Raw genomic sequence first — 22858 nt, forward strand, 5'->3', positions numbered from 1 at the left:
CATCTCTGTGGAGGGAACTAAGATCCCTTATGCCACGTGGCTCGGCCTGGGATGGGGGTGGTTTGTGTGGGAAGAAGTTACTCTGGCTGTGTCCCTTCTACCAACTTAGCTGCGTGGACATTCCCTCCCTGTTCATGGAAACTTACCTCCTAGAAGCTTACCTGCACTTTGCCTTGTTTTTCTTGTGTGTGTTCTCTCTCTCTTTAATACATAGTTTCTATTTATTGACAACTCTCCAAATTTTTAAAGAGCTGTTTTCTTCTTTTCAATTTAATTAGGTAATTTTAAATTGAAGTATGTTCCCTGGTGGCTCAGATGGCAAAGAATCTGCCTGCCATGTGGGAGACCTGGGTTCAGTCCCTGGGTTGGGAAGATCCCTTGGAGGAGGGCATGGGAACCCACTCCAGTATTCTTGCCTGGAGAATTCCATGGACAGAGGAGCCTGGTGGGCTACAGTCCATTGGGTCGCCAAGAGTCAGACACGACTGCGTGACTCACACACACGCATACACATAGTTGATCTACAGTTGTGTTAATTTCTGAGGTACAGCAGAGTGATTCAGTTATACATGCATATGCATATTCTTTTTTATATTCTTTTCCATTGTGGTTTATTACAGGATATTGAATATAGTTCCTGTGCCATACAGTAGGATCTTGTTGTTTATCTGTTTTATATATAGTAGTGGTGGTGGTGTAGTTGCTCAGTTGTGTCTGACTCTTGTGACCCTGTATACAGTAGCCTGCCAGATTCCTCTGGGATTCATGGGATTTCCCATGCAAGAATACTGGAGTGGGTTGCCATTTCCTTCCCCAGGGGATCGTCCCAACGCAGGGACTGAACTTGTGTCTCCTGCAGTGCAGGCGGATTCTTCACTTTCTGAGCCATAGGGAAACCAATATATAGTAGTGTGTATCTGCTAATCCCAAACTCCTAGATTATCCCTCCCCGCTCCCTGTTTTCCTTTTGAGAGGTGGATTCTAGTCTCTGCAAATGACCCAAAACTGGTGTCACCATTCACCAATGATCAGGTTCCTTTGGTCAGTATTATGCTCCTGGGTCCCATTCCCAGAGATTCTGGCCTAACTGGAACAGAATGTGGACACAATGACAACTCTGCCTAGTATTATCCCCATTGTACAGATGAAGAAACTGAGGCTCGGAGGAGGGCAAATGTGCTCAAAGTCTCAAGGCTAATAAGCAGCTGATCTGGACTTCGTCCCCACCTGTCTGCTGGTAACGCATGCTTTTCATTTACTGCACTGCACTGTGTGGGTCCAGAGGAGCTTTGAAGCCTTTCTTCCAGTTAAGGGTCCTGCCACTACCCGCCTTGTGAATCCGTGGGCCTAGAAAAGGCCTTGTTTTACTCCAGCCAGACTTACTGATAAACACTGGCCGAGCTGCCAGACTGGATCACGTCACTGCTGGTATGCAGCAGGCCATTTGAATTCCGGGGAGTGCAGGGCTCAGCACACACGTCAGAGAAACCCATTTCCATTTATCATTTTAATTCTGCTATCAACCATCCACAGACCCTAAATGGATTCCTCCAAAATGGCATCTTCAAGCCCATTATCAGAGCTAAATGTTTAATAACTTTGTTAAATAATCCATGGCATGGTGTACAAGAAACTGTCATTTTTATTTTGTTTTTTTTTTTTTCCACATAGAGGAGGTGTTTCTGGACATCGCTAGGGGTGGCTTAACATAGCTCTCAGGCTGCTGCCTAGCCCCTCCCCTTCCTTCCTTGCTGGGTTCCTTCTTTCCTAAAAGCTCCAGGCAGGAGGGGTTCTGTGCAGGGAAGCCCCCTGCTTAGCAGGCCTGAGAAAGAAGCAGACACGTGTTGGGCAGACAGTTAATCGATGGAAAAGCAGTTTAAAATTCAGCCCAGGAGGCAACAGACGCTCTTCAGCAAACGAAGCTCGGCTCTGTGGAGTAGCCGTGGGCACATTTTCTTCTCTGGATCTTTTCCAGTGATCGTGCTAGAAATATGTGGAAGAGAAAGTGTGAAGTTGCTCAGTCGTGTCCGACTCTTTGTGACCCCATGGACTGCAGCCTACGAGGCTCCTCCATCCATGGAATTTTCCAGGCAAGAGTACTGGAGTGGGTTGCCATTTCCTTCTCCAAGAAATATGTGGAGTAGAACATTATAGGATAGCCATTGTTTACTTTTGGGTAAATCCCATTATCTTAGATAGGCCATCTTTGCAAATTAAGTTCACTGTATTGAAAATAAGACAAGCAATGTTGCCTGTTTTTTAATTTTTCAGTCAAATGGATCGCAGACTTAGAACTAAAGTAGCAACAGGATGATCAATAATTTTTAACTGGACTTTTTTTTTTTTTTTTGCTGCACCAAGTCTTTGTTGCAGCACGTGGGATCCTCAGTTGTGGCATGTGGGATCTGACCAGGGATCGAACCTGGGCCCTCTGCATTGGGAGAGTGGAGTCTTAGCCACTGGACCACAAGAGAAGTCCCTCCAACTGAATTAAAAAAAAAAAAATCAGCAATCATTTTAAGCGATGTAATTTGAAAGCAGTATGACCTTTAAATTTGCATACTGATTATGTTATTTAATTTTGACAGTGATCTCAATTATGTGTCTGTGTGCATGGTCAGTTTTCAGCCTCATGGAAACAGAAATGAACTCTAAGGATTAAACTTGAAGAACTGTATTCTTTTTTTCCCCAACTTGGCTTAAACCAAGAAAATACAATCTTTCTTCTATCATGTTGGGAATGATACAATCCATCCTACTTGAGTAAAGGATGGTTGAATCAAAGTGTCCAACTTGGGGGAAAGACTAAGCATAAACAGCCCAACAATTGAAAAGATTCTCGTGTTAGGATGGGCAACAAGCCCCACACAAGTTACTTACTCCTGAAACTACAAATCCTGCTGGAGTTCCCTGTTTAACAGAAACGGGAGTACCTACCATCTGCTGGTTGGTTATTGGACTGTGGGCCCCAAGAAGATGAAACTATAGATCGTGTCCAGTTAGACATTGAAGGATCAGATCAGATCAGTTCAGTCCCTCAGTCATGTCTGACTCTTTGCGACCCCATGAATTGCAGCACGCCAGGCCTCCCTGTCCATCACCAAATGAGACTCAGGTCCATCGAGTCAGTGATGCCATCCAGCCATCTCATCCTCTGTCGTCCCCTTCTCCTCCTGCCCCCAATCCCTCCCAGCATCAGAGTCTTTTCCAATGAGTCAACTCTTCCCATGAGGTGGCCAAAGTACTGGAGTTTCAGCTTTAGCATCATTCCTTCCAAAGAAATCCCAGGGCTGATCTTCTTCAGAATGGACCGGCTGGATCTCCTTGCAGTCCAAGGGACTCTCAAGAGTCTTCTCCAACACCACAGTTCAAAAGCATCAATTCTTCGGCACTCAGCCTTCTTCACAGTCCAACTCTCACATCCATACATGACCACAGGAAAAACCATAGCCTTGACTAGACGAACCTTTGTTGGCAAAGTAATGTCTCTGCTTTTGAATATGCTATCTAGGTTGGTCATAACTTTCCTTCCAAGGAGTAAGTGTCTTTTAATTTCATGGCTGCAGTCACCATCTGCAGTGATTTTGGAGCCCAGAAAAATAAAGTCTGACACTGTTTCCACTGTTTCCCCATCTATTTCCCATGAAGTGATGGGACCGGATGCCATGATCTTTGTTTTCTGAATGTTGAGCTTTAAGCCAACTTTTTCACTCTCCACTATTGAAGGATACAGACCAGCAAAGCTTACATTCTGGTGTTATGACAGAGCACCTGTGTCTAAGAGAAGCTACTTTCTTCCTTCTGAGCTGTTACATCTGCAAGATGTACTGGGGAAATCAAATGCCTCCACAAAACCCAAATGCAAAAAAATGCAAAATATTACTGTGAAGAGAACGATAAAAATGAGAAGCCTGAAAACACAAGATTGGTGTTTTGAAACATGTCTCAAAATTCTCACACCTAGTTCCTTTGGAGCCTTTGCATCAGTTTCATTCTTGTAGAAGCCACAATCTTAATTCCCACCTAATCCCTGGGCTTCCCAGTTGGCACCAGTGATAAAGAACCTGCCTGCCAGTGCAGGAGACGTCTCTTTACGTACTTCCTCAAGATGGCCAAAGACAAAACCAAATCAGTGGTCCCGATACAGTGCCGGGGCACGACCTTTGGAGACTCCAGCGCTGAAAACCATGCTGGCTTAAGGCAGGATGCCCAACTCTAAGTCAGTTACTTCACTTTGTTACATTTACATTCACAGCCTCTGATCTTAAACCAGAATAACCGAATTGCACACAAACAGATGCGGGATGAATGGAGGCAGTGTCTGCATATTTCTGTACATTCTCAGAATGACTCACAAAACAAGAAAAAACAGATGAACTTCAGGCATAAGGACAAACAGAGGTTTTACTCCTACTTTAAGTATTCTGGGGAAGAATCACCGTCTATACAGCTTTATTAAGACACTTATAGGCTTCCCTGGAGGAGGAAATGGCAACCCACTCCAGTATTCTTGCCTGGAGAATCCCATGGACTGAGGAGCCCGGCAGGCTACAGTCCATGGGGTCACAAAGATTCGGACACGACTTAGCGACTAAACAGCACTTTATTGAGAAATGATTGACATGCAGTAAATTGCATATATTTAAAGTATGCAATTTGATACCTTTTGACATCTGTTTACATCTGTCCAATCACCACCACGATCAAGATAGTGAGCATACAGGACTTCCCTGGCGATCCACTGGTTAACACTCTTCGCTGCCAATGAACGGATCATGGGTTCAATCCCAGGTCGGGGAAGTTCTGCTTGCCTCATGCCATGCCCTGCCCCTCACCAAAAAAAAAAAAAAAGGTAGTGATTGTATCAAGCACATCCCCAAACTTCATGCCTGTTTGTAATCTCCTATCTGTTATCTTGATCTTTTTGTTACTATGATCAGTTTTGGTTTTCTAGAGATGTATATAAAGGGAATATGCCACATGTATTATTTCTCTTGCTTTTTTCACTCGGCATAATTACCTTGAAGTTAATTCATGTTGTTCAGTTTAGGAGTTTTTAAGCAATTTGCATGTACACTTAAAATATGACCCAGGAAATACCCCTAAGTATTTATCCAGCAGGAATGAAAGCATGAATCCAAGCAAAGACTCATACATGAATGTCCAGGCAGCTTTCCTTGCAAGTGAATATCCAGTTTTTCCAGGATCATTTGTTGAAAAGACTCTTTCTCCATTAAATTGCCTTTGCTCCCTTGTCAGAGATCAAAATTATATCTGTGTGTGTCAGTTTCTGAGCAGTTTTTTTTCTAGTTCTATCATTTGGTTTTTTTTTTTTTATTTGCTTGTTTCTTAAAATTAATCACTTACTGGTTGCGCTGGGTCTTGTTGCAGTGCACAGACTTCTCACTGTGGCAGTGCTTCTTGTCGTGGAGCACAGGCTCATGGGTTAATAATTGTGGCATCTGGGCTTAGTTGTCCAGAGGCAGGTGGAATCTTCCTGGACCAAGGATAGAACCCATGTCCCCTTCAGTGGCAGGCAGATTCTTATCCACTGCTCCTCCAGGATGTCCAGGTGATTTACTCTCTTTCAGTGATCTGTCTGTCTATTCTTTCACCAATATACACTGTCTTTTGATTACTACACTGTCTTTTGACTACTACACCGTCTTCTGATTACTACACTGTCTTCTGATTACTATAGTTGTATATTAAGTTAGGTAGTGTCAGTCCTCTGACTTTTTTGTCCCCTCAGGTTTCTTTTTGTTTTTAAAGTTGGTATTGAATTTGTTACAATATTGCTTCTCTTGTTTTTACATTCTGGGGTTTTTTTTGAAGGGGGAGCGGTTTAGGCTTAGGTCATGTGGCATCTTAGCTCCCTGACCAGTGATCAAACTGGCACCCCTTGCATTGACAGGCAGAGGTCCTAACTGGTGGGCCACCATGGAAGTCCCCACTTAGGTTTCTTAACTTTTGTTTATCGAGCATCTCTCTGTCCTGAGTATGAATACAGACCTCAATGTTGTGGGGGCGCCAGACATTGCCAGGTAGCATTTCACGTATTGATTGTGGTCACCCATCTTGATGCAGTGAATTACTGTCATTGGTTAGCGGTACTTTTTATTTTCTTCATCTCAAGCAGAGAGCTTATAAATTCCCTTTGCTTGAAATCAGCATGGCTGATCTCCTATCTCACCAGATTCAGAGCTCTTTGTTTTCTTTTGCATACTTTCCCAGAGAACCCAGGAGTTTTAATACTTTTTAAAACAACTATAACTTTTTAATGTAGGGGAATGTTTGACTGAAACGTTATTTGTTAAAACATACTGCGTTTTATCTTGGTGTCTTTACTTATGGTGGATGTTAATAGATGTGGTTCTAAAAGGGTTCTGTGAGCAAGTCATTTTAGAAAATACTATAATGACTTCTTTCTTAGAGGTTCAGGATACGCATTGAAGAGTCTCTAAATTCTAAGTCCCTTCCAAGGGGGACTTAGAATTTAGATCAAACCTGTCAATCCTAAAGGAAATCAACCCTGAATATTCTTTGGAAGGACTGATTCTGAAGCTGAAGCTTCAACACTTTGGCCACTTGATGGGAAGAGCCAACTCACTTTTAAAGGCCTGATGCTGGGAAAGATTGAGGGCAAAAGGAGAAGAGGGCAGCAAAGGATGAGATGGTTGGATGGTATCAATGACTCAATGGACATGGAATTTGAGCAAACTCTGGAAGATGGTAAAGTACAGGGGAGCCTGGCATCCTGCAGTCCATGGGGTTGCAAAGAGTTGGACACGACTTAGCAACTGAACAACAACAGATTCTAAGTAAATCTACTTAACTTTATCTAGGTCAGGGTTTCCCAAGCTGATTTGAACCCAGAGCACTTCTAAGAGAAGCCTGGTGCACAGACATTGATACATCTAGTATACTGATATTCTTCAATACCAGTTTGAAAAGTGCTGATATTTGAGATTTAGAGGCCTAAGTTGTAGACACCACTCCTAATGAGTTCACTCCTAATGAGTTCACCTGTAGTGTCCAAGTCCCTTGGGATTTAAATAAACAATGTGAGATGCATTACTTTCTGAGACATTCAACAATTTGAATATGAGAGTAGAAACATTCAGTTGAATTGAAACTTAATTTTGGAGGCTAAAAGCAAACTAGTGACATTAGCGGATCTCTCCTGTTTTCATTCTTTCTCGTATCCAGGGGTGAGTCTGTGTTATTCCTTCTAAAACTGGGTTATAGAAATCTTCACAAATTTTACTGAAAACTATGAGAAACAGGAAAACTAGTGATTGGTAGGCAGTGCCCAGAGACTCTCCAGCTGGTGTATACACGCTTCCCCATGTGGCTCTCATGTGCTGTGCTGATGATGTTCCAGAAACTTTTCATTAATAGGGAGCAGTACAATTTCAAAAGCAAAATAAGATTAATTTTTATATCCTGAACGTGAGAATCTTTTCCACTTGAATTAAATGGAATGAATAAAATTCAACAGCAGCACAACAAGACTACTTAAGCCAATTAGGTCCACACTTGGTGAAATATGGCTTTTTGGCCAATATTTTCACTTCTGGCTGTGGATTGGGGGACATTGTCGAGTTGAACAGCACCTCGGACTCAGTCGGATTTCTAAGTGAAGACCAGCAGGATGGAGGGGGGTAGTGTGTGCAGGGTCAGACCGCTGGACCACGGTTGTCATTGGGTGGAGCTGGAGGGGAGGGGCCGCACTGATTGGTTGATGGTGATGAGATGCTGGTCTCTTAAGGTCCTTTGAATTAACTCACTCATGTTTAAAGCAATGTTGCCAGCCAGTAAGGGGATGTTTTGGTATGCTGGTTTGGTTTTGCTGAATATGTGAGTGGAAAAAAAGTAGCATGAAATTTAAAATAAACAGAGGTTTTATTTAAAGATGAGAGGCTTCGGGGCATCAATATTTTAAGAAGTGGGGCGACTGCCACACTGACAGGAGGGTCCGTCCTCCTTCAAGGAGGAAAACAGATCAGAAAGAGACCTTAAAGGCTAGTTTCTTGAAGACAAGGACGTCTCATTTTTAGAGGTCACTGGAAGCACTCCTGACCTGGGGTACACGCTCTTCTCTTTTTCATGTGGTTTGAGAGAGCTTTTGGCAGAGCGTTTCGACAGAGCCTCTGAAATTTGATAAGTAGTTCATATTCTTTCTTTGAAAAGCTTTGCAAAGTTAAAAGTTCTCCTCATTTTTCTTTCATGGAATGCCTTAAGTATTATTATTTTTTTTAATTCATAGACTAGAAATGTATCTGTGTTACTATTTGAGAATTCCCTTAGCCCTGCTTACTATATGAAGAAAGTGAAAGTGTTAGTCGCCCAGTCGTGTCCAACTCTTTGTTATCCCAGACTCCTCTGTCCATGGAATTTTCCAGGCAAGAATACTGGAGTGAGTAGCCATTCCCTTCTCCAGGGGATCTTCCCGAGCCATGGATCTAACCCCAGGTCTCCTACATTGTAGGGATATTCTTTACTATCTAAGCCACCGGGAAAACCCCGCTTACTGTATACTTGAGCTAATTAGAAATTAAATCCTTGCCAAGGGGTGAAACATTCTACTGTTTAAAAAATTTTTAATTTTCTTGACAGCAATGAGGTTTTCTTGACTATACAGATTTTATCAGCAATACCTCAAAAAACTCTGAGAAGCTTCACTAAAGAAAATAAGCTTTTTCTTTTAATTCTGGAAAATTTCAAAATATATACAAAAGTAGAGAATCACAACCAATTCCATGTACCCGTTACCCAACTTCAACTGTAATGAACATTTTGCCAATCTTGTTTTGTCTAACTATTTATTTATTCTATTTTTTGGCTGAACCACGTGGCATGCAGTATCTTAGTTCGCTAACCAAGGATCAATCTCACACCCTTCCATGGTGGAAGCGCAGCGTCTTAACCACTGGACCACCAGGGAAGTCCCCTTGGAGCATTCATTTTAGAGGGGAAATGAGTAGGGGACAAGTCATCCCCATTAGACTGAAGTTATTGAGCGAATGGTAGAGCAAAAATTGCTAAACACTTACATTAATAGTTGACTTATTAGCAACTTAACGTGCGGGGTGATGTTCCAGATACTCACTGTGGTGGGTGAAAATGAATTTACATCTCATTTTACAGAAAAAGAGAAGAGCATATGAGAGGCTAAATAACATTCCCGAGGCCACAAATCAGGTAAATGGCAGGTGTGTGACCCTCTAGCTAGCTCTCCTAGCTCCTCCTGTTTGCTGACCTGGAATCACCAAGTGTCAGCCTCTGACAGTGATGGGACAGTTATAAAATCCTAGATCTGAAGCATTTCATCGTGCCCGGAGCACCCAGCCCTTCTCTCTGCTTCTGAGCGTGCCATGTCATCCAGGGTTGGAGAGTGAACAGGGGTTAGTTTCTATGAAAAGGCTCCTGAAATACGATTTTTCACTGTCAAGTTTTTATCTTAAAGCAGGTCTCTTTTCCCATGAAGATTCATGTGACTGGCAGAAATTAGAACTAAAATACTTCACAGTAAAACAAAAATTTTCTTAACTGTCTCCCAGCCATACTAACAATAAGCAAATTAAAACGAAGTAACTTCATGAAGGAAAAGCTTCTTCCCTACCACCCACTTGTAAAAGTGATCAGAAGAATTAGATATAGAACACAGAAAAACAGAAAAATGTAAAAAATTCATAGTTTCGTCCCCAATGATTATTTGGCACATGTGATTTGGTAATATTGATATTACCATATGTTTGGCTTTTTAGGGGTATGTTCTAGTGTATGTTTATAATCATATTGAATGTATAATTGTTTAGTTTGCTTTTTCAGTTTAATGTCACAACATAAAATGCAACTCTATTTCATGTGCTTTGTTAATAGCATTTTTAATGCCTGGAAGACATGCTGTAACCACCCCCTCCTCCCATATTTGGGGCATTTAGAAATTGTTTCTGACTCTAAGCTATAATTTTTTTGTTTATCCTCTGACTTTTTTTCTTTTGTTTTTACAGTGACCTTAAGGGTTGTTAGTGTTAGAATCAGACTTAAGTGTTAAGAATTGGACCAATTCTATTAAATTAGTTAAACCATTCCCTCTTCTCTACCTTTCTCTGTTCTAAAGATTTATACCATGTTTAGACCTGAATTTTACAAAACTTTCTGCCTGTAATTGGGTTTTGCAAAGTTTTCTGGTTAGATTCATTCAAAATAGAAATGGTTACTTTTTAAAACAAAAGGTTTTTCCTGTGGTCATGTATGGACGTGAGAGTTGGACTGTGAAGAAGGCTGAGCGCCGAAGAATTGATGCTTTTGAAGTGTGGTGTTGGAGAAGACTCTTGAGAGTCCCTTGGACTGCAAGGAGATCCAGCCAGTCCATTCTGAAGGAGATCAGCCCTGGGATTTCTTTGGAGGGAATGATGCTAAAGCTGAAACTCCAGTACTTTGGCCACCTTATGGGAAAAGTTGACTCATTGGAAAAGACCCTGATGCTGGGAGGGATTGGGGGCAGGAGGAGAAGGGGACGACAGAGGATGAGATGGCTGGATGGCATCACTGACTCGATGGACGTTGAGTCTCAGTGAACTCCGGGAGTTGGTGATGGACAGGGAGGCCTGGCGTGCTGCGATTCATGGGATTGCAAAGAGTTGGACACGACTGAGCGACTGATCTGATCTGATCTGATCTGATTCTGATAGCGTTCAGTAAATTGCACCTAAATTAGAGGGGAAATTTTTGCATAAACATAACCTAGTCTGGTTGGTATTGTCACGATGGTGACTTATAGTCTGAGCCATTGTTGTTTTCTGACTGCACAGTGTAGCTTGTAGGATTTTAGTTCCCTGACCGGTAATCAAACCCACGCCCTCAGCAGTGACAGCGTGGAGTCTTAACCGCTGGACCACCAGGGAGTTCCCCAGTATTTTCTGTGTAATGGCTTGACTGAGGTCATTAATATGCTAATCCCATTTAGAGGTACAATGAACAGAAGAGTTAAAGCTCCATGAGGCCAGTTTGGTCCATTGGCTTAGATGATCTGGAAAGATTTATGAACCTTGGAAAGCTAGGATCATAGTATCCTGATAGCTTTTGAGAACCTGTGGACTTTAGGCCTGAAAGTATTAATATTTTCACCTTTATAACGATAAAGTGAAGTTAAGGGAATGTCTGTTCCCCTAACTGCTCTCCGAAGAATAAAGCCAAACAACAACAGAAATTCCACAGAGATGGCCATTAATAAAGTTTTAGAATATATTATATTCCAGACTTGGAAAAAATATGCTTGTACAAACATTGGAACAAACACTCTTCCTCTCCTCTGCCCCGCTCCCTCCCTGTTAGTGAGTTATTTTTGTTTTATTTTAAACACTTAAAGGAGTCAAACATTCTTTAGCATCTTGCTTTTCTTTGCTTAAATTGGGGACATCTACCCCCTTCAGCAGATTTACTACTAAAATTTACCTTATTCCTTTCAACGCTGTTACATGGATATGTGATATTTTAACTCTTCCTTTCTACCGATGGATTCTTAAAGTTTTGTGCTTTTATAAATTATTGGGTATGTAAAGCCGTATCTATTGGCATGGGATGGTGGAGCCAACGGTTATGCACACTTTAATGTTTTTATAGCTGTTTCCAAATTGTTCTCCAAAGATATTTACTACTTTATTCTCTGGGTTTTTTTTTTTTTTTTTTTTTGCTTTCTTCTGTTTGACCTTTTAAAATTAAGGTTTGCTTTCCAAACACTTTCTATGAGAATTGAAGAAAAAAACACATTGAAGAGTTTTCTTTAGAAGTTTTGTCATGGGATTTAAACTCCCCTCCAATTATCTTTTTTATTCTCATCAGTGTGCATGTGTCCTCCTCATATTGACAAGATGCTGGCTCTTTCCTGGTGGCAGCCGTGTAACAGTTCTCCTTCTTGGGTTTTGCTGTCATTATTGGGAGCAATTGTAGTGCCCAGAGCCTGTTCTGCCACGCGGGCTGCAGGACTCTAGCCACTCCCACCTGTGCTGGTCTTCCAGGGAGAAGGTGGAGCCACGTGGAGCCGCTAGCATCGCTCCTGTGAAGGAAACGGTTCACAGGCTCACCCTCTCTTCCCCAGTGTCCTGATAGCTGTCAAAATTTCATCTGTTGTGTTCATGGTTCTGCATGTTCTTTAAAGAGCATGACACTCCTACTCTGCCGGGGCTTTCAGGGCAAGCTGTGGACCATCCTATGGAGAAAGAAAAAAAAAAAACGAAGCGGAAACACTGTGTAGCTGTTCTGCCACGCCTTCATGTGCTGACGCTCAGTTGTGTCCAACTCTTAGTACCCCATATACTGGAGCCCACCAGGCCCCTCTGTCTGGCATTTTCCAGGCAAGAATACTGGAGTGAGTTGCCACTTCCTACTCCAGTGGATCTTCCCAACCCAGGGATCAAACCTGCGTCTCCTGCATTGGCAGGCAGATTCTTTACTTCTTGAGCTGCCTGGGAAATCCATGCCTTGGCTACCATGTTGAAATTTTCAGTTGTTGTTCTTGGAGGAATGAGAAGGAAAACACTGTTGTTGGAAGCATTCGGGATTTTTTTTTTTTCTTTCGAAGCTTGTTTAGTTGTAATGTGGTAATACTTTACGGGAATAAACTCTGGCTGACCCACTCAAGGGATATAAGCTTGAAAACATTTAGGGTTTTGATTTGCTCAAAGGAGGCGTTTACGGTTTTTGAAGCACAAATCCAGTGGGAAAATAAGTTTTCTGGTGCTAGCTGTGTTTTAGTGCAAAGAGCATGCCTTTGAAGTCCAGTTCTCATCTCAAAAGACATTAAGAACTAGGTGGATGGATAAAGCTATGTGAGGAAGCTTCAGAGTAAATGAGTTTGAAAACTTCAATCCCACCCGTTTTTCTCCCTAATTTAAATACCCTTCTCATCTGATCTGGCTCCAGCCCTTCCCATCTTGTGGATCACTGACTTGTGTCTGTATGTCTTTCAGGGTTTCTTTGGGCTTAACGGAAAGCTTTGTCATCTATGCGCGTTCGAGTTACAGAGAAAAGAAAGACCGAGCACAAGTCAGTTATGTGTTTAGTGACAAAGAAATGCTTCTGCAATGTGTGAAGCAGCCAGGTTATAAAAGCATGTATCCTCCATTTAAAAACATTAATTTTACTTATTTATTTTTGGCTGTGCTGGGTCTTCATGGCTGTGCTGGTTTGTCTGTAGTTGCAGTGAGTGGGGGGCTGCTTTCTAGTTTCGGTGGACCGGCTTCTCACTGCAGTGGCTTCTAGTCTTATGGAGCGTGGACCCTAGGGCGCACAGACTTCACTGATGGCATCCTGTGGGTTCAGTAGTTTTGGCTTCTGGCCTCTAGAGCACAGGCTCAATAGCTGTGGTGCGTGGACTTAGTTGCTCCTTGGCAAGTGGGATCTTCCTGCTTCAGGGATCGAATTCGTGTCTCCTGCATTGGAGGCAGATTCTCATCCACTGAGCCACTAGAGAAGCCCTCCTTTTGTTTTTTTTTTATTAATGAAAGCTTGTGTGCATATAAACACTCATAGAAAAGACAGAAGGAACTTAACCGTTAAGGAACCATGGGTTAGATTTCTTGTGATTCAAGGTGATTTGAACATACTGATAACTCTCAGAAATGCCTGAACCCTTCATAATAGTATGAATTATTAGCTGGTTGAGAATGGGAGAAAAAGAAATAAAAGACACTACATATACATATTTTGGGTTGCAAAAATGTGAATTACCCATCTGTAAGAGCACAGGGGATTGTGTGTCATTGTGTGTAGCACCAGTGTGTCTCAGGCTTGAACGTGCCAGACAACGCCCCTTGCTGGACCCAAGCTATACATATAATACAATAAGCTCAAAACTCAGGTTTGGTACTCTCATTGTTGTAAATTGTCACCAAAGTTATCAGCAATTTTCTGAGGTAGAGACCGTTGCCCTGTGGTCACTGGAAATAAGAAATCCACACAATTTACTTATCACACTTGATAAAGAAGGATGGCGGGTGATCTCAAAGATACATTTTATTTTATATCATCTACGGTGCATCATGATATATGTGTAAAATTTCTAAGAATAGATGAAATGTGTGCCTAGAGAATCTCTCAAGTTTAAAGATACTCAATTTGGCTCCGTCCGAAGATGTCTTGGATTTGACAATTCACGAAGAATTGTGAGAAATCTTTCAGAATCATAGAAACTCTGTAGAACTTTAGACTTTATCATAAACTTCAGAGTTCTGGATCCTAAACTAGAAGCACAGTTAACCAACTTTTTATCCCTTGAGAGCGAGATATTAGAATAACTGTCTCTTATTCCCCCACTTAGGTTGCCATGTCATGGTGTCTATTTAAACATTTTTTAGGTTGATCATGTGCTGTGTTGTGCTGTGCTGTGCTTAGTCACTCAGTCATGTCCGACTCTTTGAGACCCCATGGACTGACAGAATCCTCTGTCCATAGGATTCTCCAGGCCAGAATACTGGAGTGGGTAGCCAGTCCCTTCTCCAGGACATCTTCCCAACCCAGGGATCAAACCCATGTCTCCTGCATTGCAGGCGGATTCTTTACCGGAAGCCCAGTTGTTGAGCATGTAGCCCACAATAATTCGCATTTCTTGCTTTCCCCCACTGGCTTTTAATCACATTATTAGTAAAATCTACGTCTAACTTGTGCATAGGACCTGGTGAACTTTACTTAAAACACTCTTAAATGCCAACATTTTTGCTGATGAGCATTGTCAAGAGCCCATCCCCACCCCAGTCTCCCCTGCTTTTGTCTTTAAGTTTCATTTAAAACTCCCATCTTTCATATTTTGGTAAGAGAAGACTTTAAGTGGAAATGTAATCTGAGCATCGTGTCTAATACGTGGACTCAGCATGGGCATTTTGAAGCCAGTGATCCCATCTGTAGTGAGAGCATTAAAGTACAGTGATATTATTTCAGGAGGCAGCTCTCACAGTTGAAGGGCATCTTTGCTGGGAGCAGGGAACAGCCAGGTGAAATCAATTTCAGCACTGTGCAAGCCTTCTGGATTGATTGTCTTGAATTGGATCCAGTCCCTTCAAGACTCTGATAGAACTCAGTGATTTGGCCAGGGTACTCCACTGGCCTGTAAACAGCATGAAATGATGCATACAAAGTGACCAGCTTTGAGATTTCTTTGGAAAACTCAGGTCTGGGTATTATGCGATACTCTTTAAGGCATTTTATCATTGTGCATGGTAACAGGTCCTCCAAAATCTGTTGTTGGCAATTCCCTGGAAGTAGTTGGTGGTGAACCTGGCCTTTGGGCCATGGCTGAGCTGTGAGACCTGTGGTCAGCCAGCCTCCCCTTCTGTAATCACTTTGATCCTCAGTGTCCTCACCTGTAAAATGGAACAGTAGCACCTCCCTAAGTTGTTGTTGTTGTTTGGCTGCCCCTTGACTTGTGGGATCTCAGTTCCCTGACCCAGGAATTGAACCCAGACCTTTGGCAGTGAAAGCTCTGAGTCCTAACCGCTGGACCGCCGGGGAATTTGCCCAAAGTTGGTTTTAAGGCAAATGAGAAATAAAGCATTGTTAAAATTCTTAGGTTCCTAATGGTTATTGTGCAATTTTCATTTGGCTTAAAACTTTATTTTTAAAAAGTATTTATTTGTTTGTTTATTTGGTTAGTTGAAGCACACAGGATCTTCGTTTCATCACACTGGGTCTTTTGTTGTCATGCATGGGCTATCCATATGGGGGTGATTGCAAGCGAGCATTTTAGTAATATTTTTAAGGACAATGATTCTTGAACAGACATGTTTGGTGTCTCTTCTTTGTTCACTAGCCTTTGAACCACAGGGCCTTCTCACTTGTCTCCCCTTTACCTTTTGCTCACACACCCCTTGCTCCGGCATCTTGGAGCTCAGCTTTCCCTTTACTTCCTTTGAGAAGCCTTAACAACCCCCCTGTCCCCAGCCTAGGTCATGGCCTTCTGTTTGTTGTCATGTGCTGTATGTATTCCTCCTGCATGATAGCTTCCATAGCTGTAATTTATTTAAATGTCTGCCCTCTTCCCTGAGGACACCTTGTCACTTAGGTATATTCCAGCCAAATATGCATAACCTACATCTAATCACAAGGAAACATTATTTTAAAGTAAAAAATGTTTTTCAGAGGTCTGTCTTCCATAGGTCTGCCTTCCTTGCTTTCCAGGGCTTCGCTGGTAGCTCAGTGGTTAAGACTCTACCTGCAAAGCAGGAGACCTGGGTTCAACTCCTGAGTCAGGAAGATCTCCTGGAGAAGGAAATGGCAACCCACCCCAGTATTCTTGCCTGGAGAATCCCATGGACAGAGGAGCCTGGTGGGCTACAGTCCATAGGGTCGCAAAGAGTCGGACAGGACTAAAGCAACTTAGCATGCACACATGCATGTCTTCCATGGTAGTTTGTAAGCTCAAAGCATCTGGGACCACACCCGCCTTAGTCACTGTGACATCTCGAGTAGGCCTGGAATGATGGGTATGTGTATCTTGCCTGTGAGTGGTTTCCAGAAGAATGAATGAATGTGTGAATGGTGTGTACCTTTACCCAGATACAAAGCCCTATCTGCTGACTTATAGCTCCCTGTATCTTTTATAAGATAGCTGGATCATTCCAATGGGAAAAAAAAAAAAGAAAAGCTTACATCTTCATTGTCACTAACCCTCCATTTCTCTGCATTTCTCCTCTAGATGATTTATATTCTTGAATTTACGGTTTTGTTTCTAACTTGGTCATGAAGATTGAAATCAAGTTTACATGGTTTTGTCTTCCCCGTAGCTCCTGCAGAAGAATGGCCAGCTGTCCACCGTCAACAGCTTAGCTGAGCAAGGCGAGCTCGGCCTCCAGGAGGAAGCCCTGATTGGCCAAGAGGAGGAAGTGACTGTCACAGATGGTAAGCCGCCTTGCCTGGCTCTGGGTAGAGCCAGGGGATGGAAGGCAAACAACACCAACAGGGAGTCCTCAGAGGACAATTAAAAACAACCTAGGCAGGATTTGCCCTGTCGTGTTACCTGTCATACACTCTCAGTATCATACTGATAACAAAAGCAATCCATTGTAGCCCCCATATTTTGGTATAGGAGGTTATAGCAATGCTTATAATGAAATGAAGTCTTTTTTTTTTTTTTTCATTTTTCTCAGACATCCTTATCTTGAAACCATGCTTTGGTTGTTGTTGTTATTGTTGCCATGTTCTAACCACTTGCCTGGTGTTGGATTCTTATTGAAAATGCTGGGGTCTTGGTTTAGGAGTCAGTATTTCTCACTCTGGAGTAGCCTACTGCCCTTGTGAAGATTTTTCTGGTAGTCTGTATTGCTTTCTTTTTGTTAATGTATTTAAAGTATTTTATATTTATTTATTTTCAGCTGTGCTGGGTCTTTGTTGCTGCACGGGCTTTTCTCTAGTTTTGGTGAGCAAGGGCCTCTCTCTAGTAGCGGTGCCTGGGCTTCTCATTGCAGTGGCTTTTCTTGTTGGCTGAGCACTGCCTCTAGGGCACACAGGCTTCAGTAGTTGTAGTGTGTGGGTTTAGTTGCTCTGTCGCATGTAGGATCTTCTCGCATTGGGGAATCAAACCCATTTCTTCTGAATTGGCAGGTGAATTCTTTCTAGTAGTGTGTATTTCAAGAAGACATTTGCTTCTTGGAAGGAGAGCTATGACAAACCTAGACAGCATAGTAAAAAGCAAAGGCATCACTGCAGACAAAGTCCTGATAGTCAAAGTTATGGTTTTTCCAGTAGTCATGTACAGATGTGAGAGTTAGACAAAGAAGGCTGAGCGCCAAAAATTGATACTTTCAAACTGTGGTGCTGGAGAAGACTCTTGAGAGTCCCTTGGACAGCAAGGAGATCGAAGCAGTCAATCTTAAAGGAAATCAACCCTCAATATTCATTGGAAGGTCTGATGCTTGAAGCTGCAATACTTTGGCCCCCTGATGGGAAGAGCTGACTCATTCAAAAAGACCCTCATGCTGGGAAAGATTGAAAGCAAAAGAATAAGGTGGCAGAGGATGAGATGGTTGGATGGTGTCACCAACTCAATGGGCATGAACTTGAGCAAACTTTAAGAGATGGTGAGGGAGAGGAAAGCCTGGCATGCTATAGTTCATGGGGTCACAAAGAGTCGGACACAACTTAACAACTGAACAATAACAACATATTTCAGGGTGCACACCTCTTTGCTCCAACTATAATATACTGCGCATGTTATAACCTTTATCCCAGAAATCATAGAGGGGTGGTTATTGGAAAGCAAATCTGTGAGACCACATTATCACTGGTTTGATTTCAGCCCATGGACGGGGTGGGGACCATACCTCAGGGTCAGAATCAAGCACCTTGACAAGTTGGGCTCTTGCAAGGGAAGAAGAACTTTCCTTTGTTCTTGTTTCTTGTCTCATCATCTTGTTTAGTCATAAAGGAATGATTTAATAACTCCTGTGGATGTACAGAATGATGGCATATGGTAAACGGATGCTTACATGTAATGTGAAAAAGACAAATGAAGGGAAAAGTCTTGTGAAAGGAGACTGGCCATTGCCTCGGTGAGATGAGGTTCATCTAACATGTGGAACCTGTTTCTCCTGTGTTCACCGCCCCTGTGGAGCTGCTGCAAGCAGGGAGCTGCTTTTGAAGTTGGTGGGAATTGTGATCCTTCTCTAGCACCACAGGCACCCTATAAAGTTAGAAATACATAGTCTCACACAAGGAGGATCTGCACAGCCTGTGTCAGAGTTTCAAATGATCTCTACCAAAATAATTGGAACGGCCCCAACTCAGACTCCAAAGTCCCACGCTCTGTCCTTCCCATGGTTAACCTCTGAATCAAATCAAGCCACAGCCTTTTTGGAGCCTTCCATAGCCAAGTCACTGTGCCCCGTGCTTCAGGAAAGATGGAAAAAGCTAAAATGGCCCATCAGGGGAGATACGCGAGTACATGGAAGGATCCATAAGATGAAAATGAGGTTGAGACCGGGCAACATGGTGATTAATGAATCTTGCAAGAGACAAGAGCTCCTTAGAGCTCTGATGAAACCCTTGTTTGAGATCAGGGAGTAGGATGAGGTCTGGGGCCTGAGGGGAGGTTGAGTTTAGATTTGTTGGGACAAGGGCTGCCAGCCAAGGGGTGGGGGTGGGAAATAAAACAGCTGACACTTCACAAGCGTTTACTGTGGGTCCCGGTTCAGTTCAGTTCAGTTGTTAAGTCGTGTCCGACTCCTCGACCCCATGGACTGCAGCATGCCAGGTTTCCCCGTCCTCCAGTATCTCTTGGAGTTTGCTTAAACTCATGTCCATTGAGTCAGTGATGCCGTCCACCCATCTCATCCTCTTTCGCCCCCTTCTCCTCCTGCCCAGTCTTCCCCAGCATCAAGGTGTTTTCCCATGAGTCAGCTGTTCACGTCAAGTGGCCAAAGTAATGGAGCTTCAGCTTCAGCGTCAGACCTTCAGGGTTGATTTCTTTTAGGATCCTGGGTCCTGGAGGTGCACTTTTTGTGCAGAATGACCTCTAGCAGTAACCCGATGAGACGGGTCCTGTCTTGATTTAAACCCAGACCAGCATCTCCCCAAGCACGAGCTGTGCAGGACACATCCACAGGCTTGTCCACTGAGCAAGGGGCAGAATGGAGACCCAGAAGGGAAAAGGGGCTGGGTTAGAGAGCTCTTCTGAAAGCTGAGGGGAGTTTAGAAAGTATTCAGGCAATGCAGATCACTGAAATATGCCTCGAGGGGGCTTTCGATCTGACTGGTGTGGAGTGTTGATAAGAAAAGGGAGAGGCTGCAGCAGATGCCCTTATTCCCAGAACATCCCAGGTAGCCTGGAATCCTATCTAATCTGTGGCACGTTTACTAGAGATCTGGCTATCTTTCTTTAGTCCAGATGGGATTTCTTTCACTTTTCAGCCCTGTGATTCAGTTCAGTTCAGTTCAGTCCTTCAGTCATGTCCGACTCTTTGCAACCCCATGGACTGCAGCACACACGAGGCCTCCCTGTCCATCACCAACTCCCAGAGCTTACTCAAACTTCACGTCCATTGAGTCGGTGATGCCATCCAACCGTCTCATCCTCTGTCGTCCCCTTCTCCTCCTACCCTCAATCTTTCCCAGCATCAGGGTCTTTTCAGGTGAGTCAGTTCTTTGCATCAGGTGGCCAAAGTATTGGAGTTTCAGCTTCAGCATCAGTCCTTCCAATGAACATTCAGGACTGATTTCCTTTAGGATGGATTGGTTGGATCTCCTTGCAGTCCAAGGGACTCTCAAGAGTCTTCTCCAACACCACAGTTCAAAAGCATCAATTCTTCGGCCCTCAGCCTTCTTTATAGTCCAACTCTCACATCCACACAAGACCACTGAAAAAACCATCGCCTTGGCTAGATGGACTGTTGTTGGCAAAGTAATGCCTCTGCTTTTTAATATGCTGTCTAGGTTGGTCATAACTTTTCATCCAAGGAGCAAACATTTTTACCAAAAGTGATTCTGTTCCCACTGATTGATTGGAAAAGAGCCTGATGCTGGGAAAAATTGAGGGAAGGAGGAGAAGGGAGCAACAGAGGATGAGATGGTTGGATAGCATCACCTGAGTCAATGGACATGAATTTGAGCAAACTCCAGGAGATAGTGGAGGACAGGGAAGCCTGGCGTGCTGCAGTTCATGGGGTTAAAAAAGTCAGATATGACTGTGTTCTGCATATCAGCTTACTGCAATGTAAATAGAGACATAATCTGGTATGTAATGCTTAGCTGTAGGATTTTGGGTACCTTGGTTTCTGCTCTTGCCCATTTCAGTAAGAAAAGGTCTGAGCCATTTTGGCCCCTAGGAGGATTGGCTCACAGTGGCATTTGCTCCTGCCTTAGGTGGACCAATGGACAGGAGAGGAGAAAGCTACAAATGAGGGACATTTCTCCTAGAAAGGTTTTGATTTAAAGTGACAGACAATATTTGGACACAGCCAGAATGCACAATATTTTCCCACTTTGACTTGCTTGCTTGTTTTCTGAAACCAGAAATACTGGTAATTCAGAACCAAGCCTCTTCCCATAATGAAAATGAAATCCTGTTTCCTTGTAACCTTTCTTTAAATGATAGAAAACGAGATCTGCTTATTAAATATTTTCTAAACTATGCAATAAGTTTCAGATATACGTTTGTGTGTATGTGTGTATATGTGTGTTGAAGGAAGCTTGAAGATTATGTAATTCTGGGGGCTTTCTTTTAGAGAATATACAATTAGCATGAAAACAAATATTTATTAAAATTTTTTTTAAAAAGCAATTTATAGCAAGTTACTTTAGCCTTTGGAAGGAATGATGCTGAAGCTGAAACTCCAGTACTTTGGCCACCTCATGCGAAGAGTTGACTCATTGGAAAAGACTCTGATGCTGGGAGGGATTGGGGGCAGGAGGAGAAGGGGACAACAGAGGATGAGATGGCTGGATGGCATCACTGACTCGATGGACATGAGTTTGAGTGAACTCCGGGAGATGGTGATGGGCAGGGAGGCCTGGCGTGCTGCGATTCATGGGGTCTCAAAGAGTTGGACATGACTGAGCAACTGAACTGAACTGAACTGAACTGAACTTTAGCCTTGGAGTTAGTCCCTTCTGAGTTCTTTTTTAGGCAATTTATCATTCATCACAACTACTTATATAGAAATACAACTTTTTTCCAACCAGAAAGCTCTATCTAGCCATGCCACACCCAGCATTCATAGGAGCTTCACAAGTGCCATTAGTTTTGTGGAAAATCTTATGCTGATTTTGTTTTATTTTGCCCTCACCTAGCAGCATGTGGGATCTTAGTTCCCTGACCAGGGATCGAACCCATGCCCCTGCAGTGAAAACACAGGGTCCTAAGTATTGGACCACCAGGGAAGTCCCTGATTCTGATTTTAACAAAGAACCCTCCCACCTCAGATTGTCATTTGCTCTATAGTCTGTGGCTTATATGGTTTTCTATGAATCTCTATGAGTGCCTGAACAAGAAGGATTTTTTTAAAATTCTGTCTTGATCTGGGTCCAACTTTAAATTTCAAGTTTCTACAAATTAAAATTTTAGATTTTCTTTTCAAGTATCCGTTGACGTAAAGAGCTGACTCATTGGAAAATACCCTGATACTGGGAAAGATTGAGGGCAGAAGTAGAAGGCAACAACAGAGGATGAGATGGTTGGATGGCGTCACCAACTCGATGGACATGAGTTGAGCAAGCTCCGGGAGTTGGTGATGGACAGGGAAGCCTGAGGTGCTGCAGTCCATGGGGTCACCAAGAGTCGGACTGAACTGATACATTGATCAGATTATTTTCTTTGCAAACAGATGAGGAAAGTCAGTATTGCAAAATCAAAAAACTTAAGACCTCTTTGTTTTGATAATCACATACTTGTTAAAGCCTCCAAAACTCATTGCCGTATATGAGCAGTCACGTGACTGTGCTCTGAGACCATCTGAATGTGTCATTTACAAGGCATTTGTTTCTGGGGTTCTTGGAGATTTGTCTTTCTGCAGAGTAGCTACAGCAAATGTGATGAAGCCCGTGGATGTTATGTTTTCTCCATCCTTCCCAGGCGCAAACAGATGAGGAAAGTCAGTATTGCAAAATCAAAAAACTTAAGACCTCTTTGTTTTGATAATCACATACTTGTTAAAGCCTCCAAAACTCATTGCCGTATATGAGCAGTCACGTGACTGTGCTCTGAGACCATCTGAATGTGTCATTTACAAGGCATTTGTTTCTGGGGTTCTTGGAGATTTGTCTTTCTGCAGAGTAGCTACAGCAAATGTGATGAAGCCCGTGGATGTTATGTTTTCTCCATCCTTCCCAGGCCAGATTTGCTTGTGTGAAAGAACACACACAGTGG

At 42.9% G+C, this 22858-nt stretch overlaps 1 protein-coding gene across 1 annotated transcript in view; it reads left to right on the plus strand.

Moving 5' to 3' along the window:
• AKAP12 (A-kinase anchoring protein 12) overlaps nt 1–22858 on the plus strand; it is a 112981-nt gene that overhangs the window by 45395 nt on the left and 44728 nt on the right. Inside the window, exon 3 of the mRNA XM_061428331.1 lies at nt 16785–16899. Within this exon, the coding sequence (XP_061284315.1) occupies nt 16785–16899 (115 nt within the window). The remainder of the gene's footprint in view (nt 1–16784; nt 16900–22858) is intronic.

Source organism: Bos javanicus, chromosome 9 (genome assembly GCF_032452875.1).
Source record: "Bos javanicus breed banteng chromosome 9, ARS-OSU_banteng_1.0, whole genome shotgun sequence".
NCBI lineage: Eukaryota > Metazoa > Chordata > Mammalia > Artiodactyla > Bovidae > Bos > Bos javanicus.